This window comes from Protomyctophum parallelum (genome assembly GCF_964188405.1).
Source record: "Protomyctophum parallelum genome assembly, chromosome: 9".
Classification (NCBI taxonomy): Eukaryota; Metazoa; Chordata; class Actinopteri; order Myctophiformes; family Myctophidae; genus Protomyctophum; species Protomyctophum parallelum.
In genome coordinates, this window is record NC_139706.1 from 32,082,068 (window position 1) to 32,083,184 (window position 1,117).

A 1,117-nucleotide genomic window follows, 5' to 3' on the forward strand; every position below is an offset into this window, starting at 1 on the left:
CCTCTCCTGTCCTCTCCTGTCTCCTCTTCTGTCCTCTCTACTCTCCTGTCCTCTCCTCTTACGTCCTCCCCTCTCCCATCCTGTCCTCGACCCTCTCCTCTTCTCCTCCGCTCATCTCCTCGTACCTTTACTCCCTGGTTGAGGAGTGTCCGGTGCTGAAGCAGCAGTTGCCGTAGTTTGGCATCAGTTGGAGCTGCCGATATGCTGCTGATCGCCACGGTAACCGAGAGGAGTACCAGCATGCCCTGGAGACGAGGAGACACCATCTTCTTCTGTGGTAAAAAATAAATAAATAATGATATTAATATTAACTGTAAACTTTTCGTATAGCACAATGTGTGACAAACTCCATTCAAATACATGAACACATACCTGGAACGTGTGGTTTAAAATGTGCTTCTGCGTCTGTCTGCGCTTGTTTCTAGTCTTTCTTCTTGTCTATGTGCAGCGGCTTTTATCCAGACCACCTCTGATGTCATCACTTGGGGGAGGAGGAAGAAGAACCCTCCCTGTCGCTCTTGTGATTGATGGTGATGATGATGATGTTGATGGTGATGGCGATGGCGATGATACATGCAGTGACAAAGTTTCCAGCACCCTACCCCCCCCCCCCCCCCCCCGTGCTAGTGAGAGTGATTCGCTTCCGTTTAGCAAGAATAGCAGAAGACATTTGGTCTCTCAGGCGTGAAAAAGAAAAAGACAAACGATTTTGTCAAATATCCACAGTCTTCTCTCCTATAATGTCCTCTCGTCCTCTTTCCTCTTCTCTACTTTGCTGTACATTTCAGATTTCTGGCTGAGTGCGTGCGTGCGTGTCCTCTCTCATTCCCCCTCCAAGGTGATTTACGTAAGGTTACGGCTATGTAGGCCATATACCTTAAAGGTCAGAGGTCATGATTAGGCTTTAGAGTCAGACCATAATAAAAGTGGTGGAGGGAGGGCTGGCGGGCGGATGGATGGGTGGGTGTTTAATTGAGTGTGCGTCATCTCCCTTATGTTGTTGTTCCAGTTCCATCTTGTGACGGAGCATGAATTAGGTGCCTGACCCATATAAGACACAGCGGTCTCCTCAGTGTCTCCTGTGTCTTCTGTGTGTCGCACGGCTCGCAATGCATTT

At 48.7% G+C, this 1,117-nt stretch overlaps 1 protein-coding gene across 1 annotated transcript in view; it reads right to left on the minus strand.

Moving 5' to 3' along the window:
* sst1.1 (somatostatin 1, tandem duplicate 1) overlaps positions 1 to 266 on the minus strand; it is a gene marked incomplete at both ends in the record, with an annotated part of 1,602 nt that extends 1,336 nt beyond the window's left edge. The window contains one exon of the mRNA XM_083773217.1: positions 63 to 266. Within this exon, the coding sequence (XP_083629343.1) occupies positions 63 to 266 (204 nt within the window). The remainder of the gene's footprint in view (positions 1 to 62) is intronic.
* Positions 267 to 1,117: the final 851 nt, after the last annotated feature.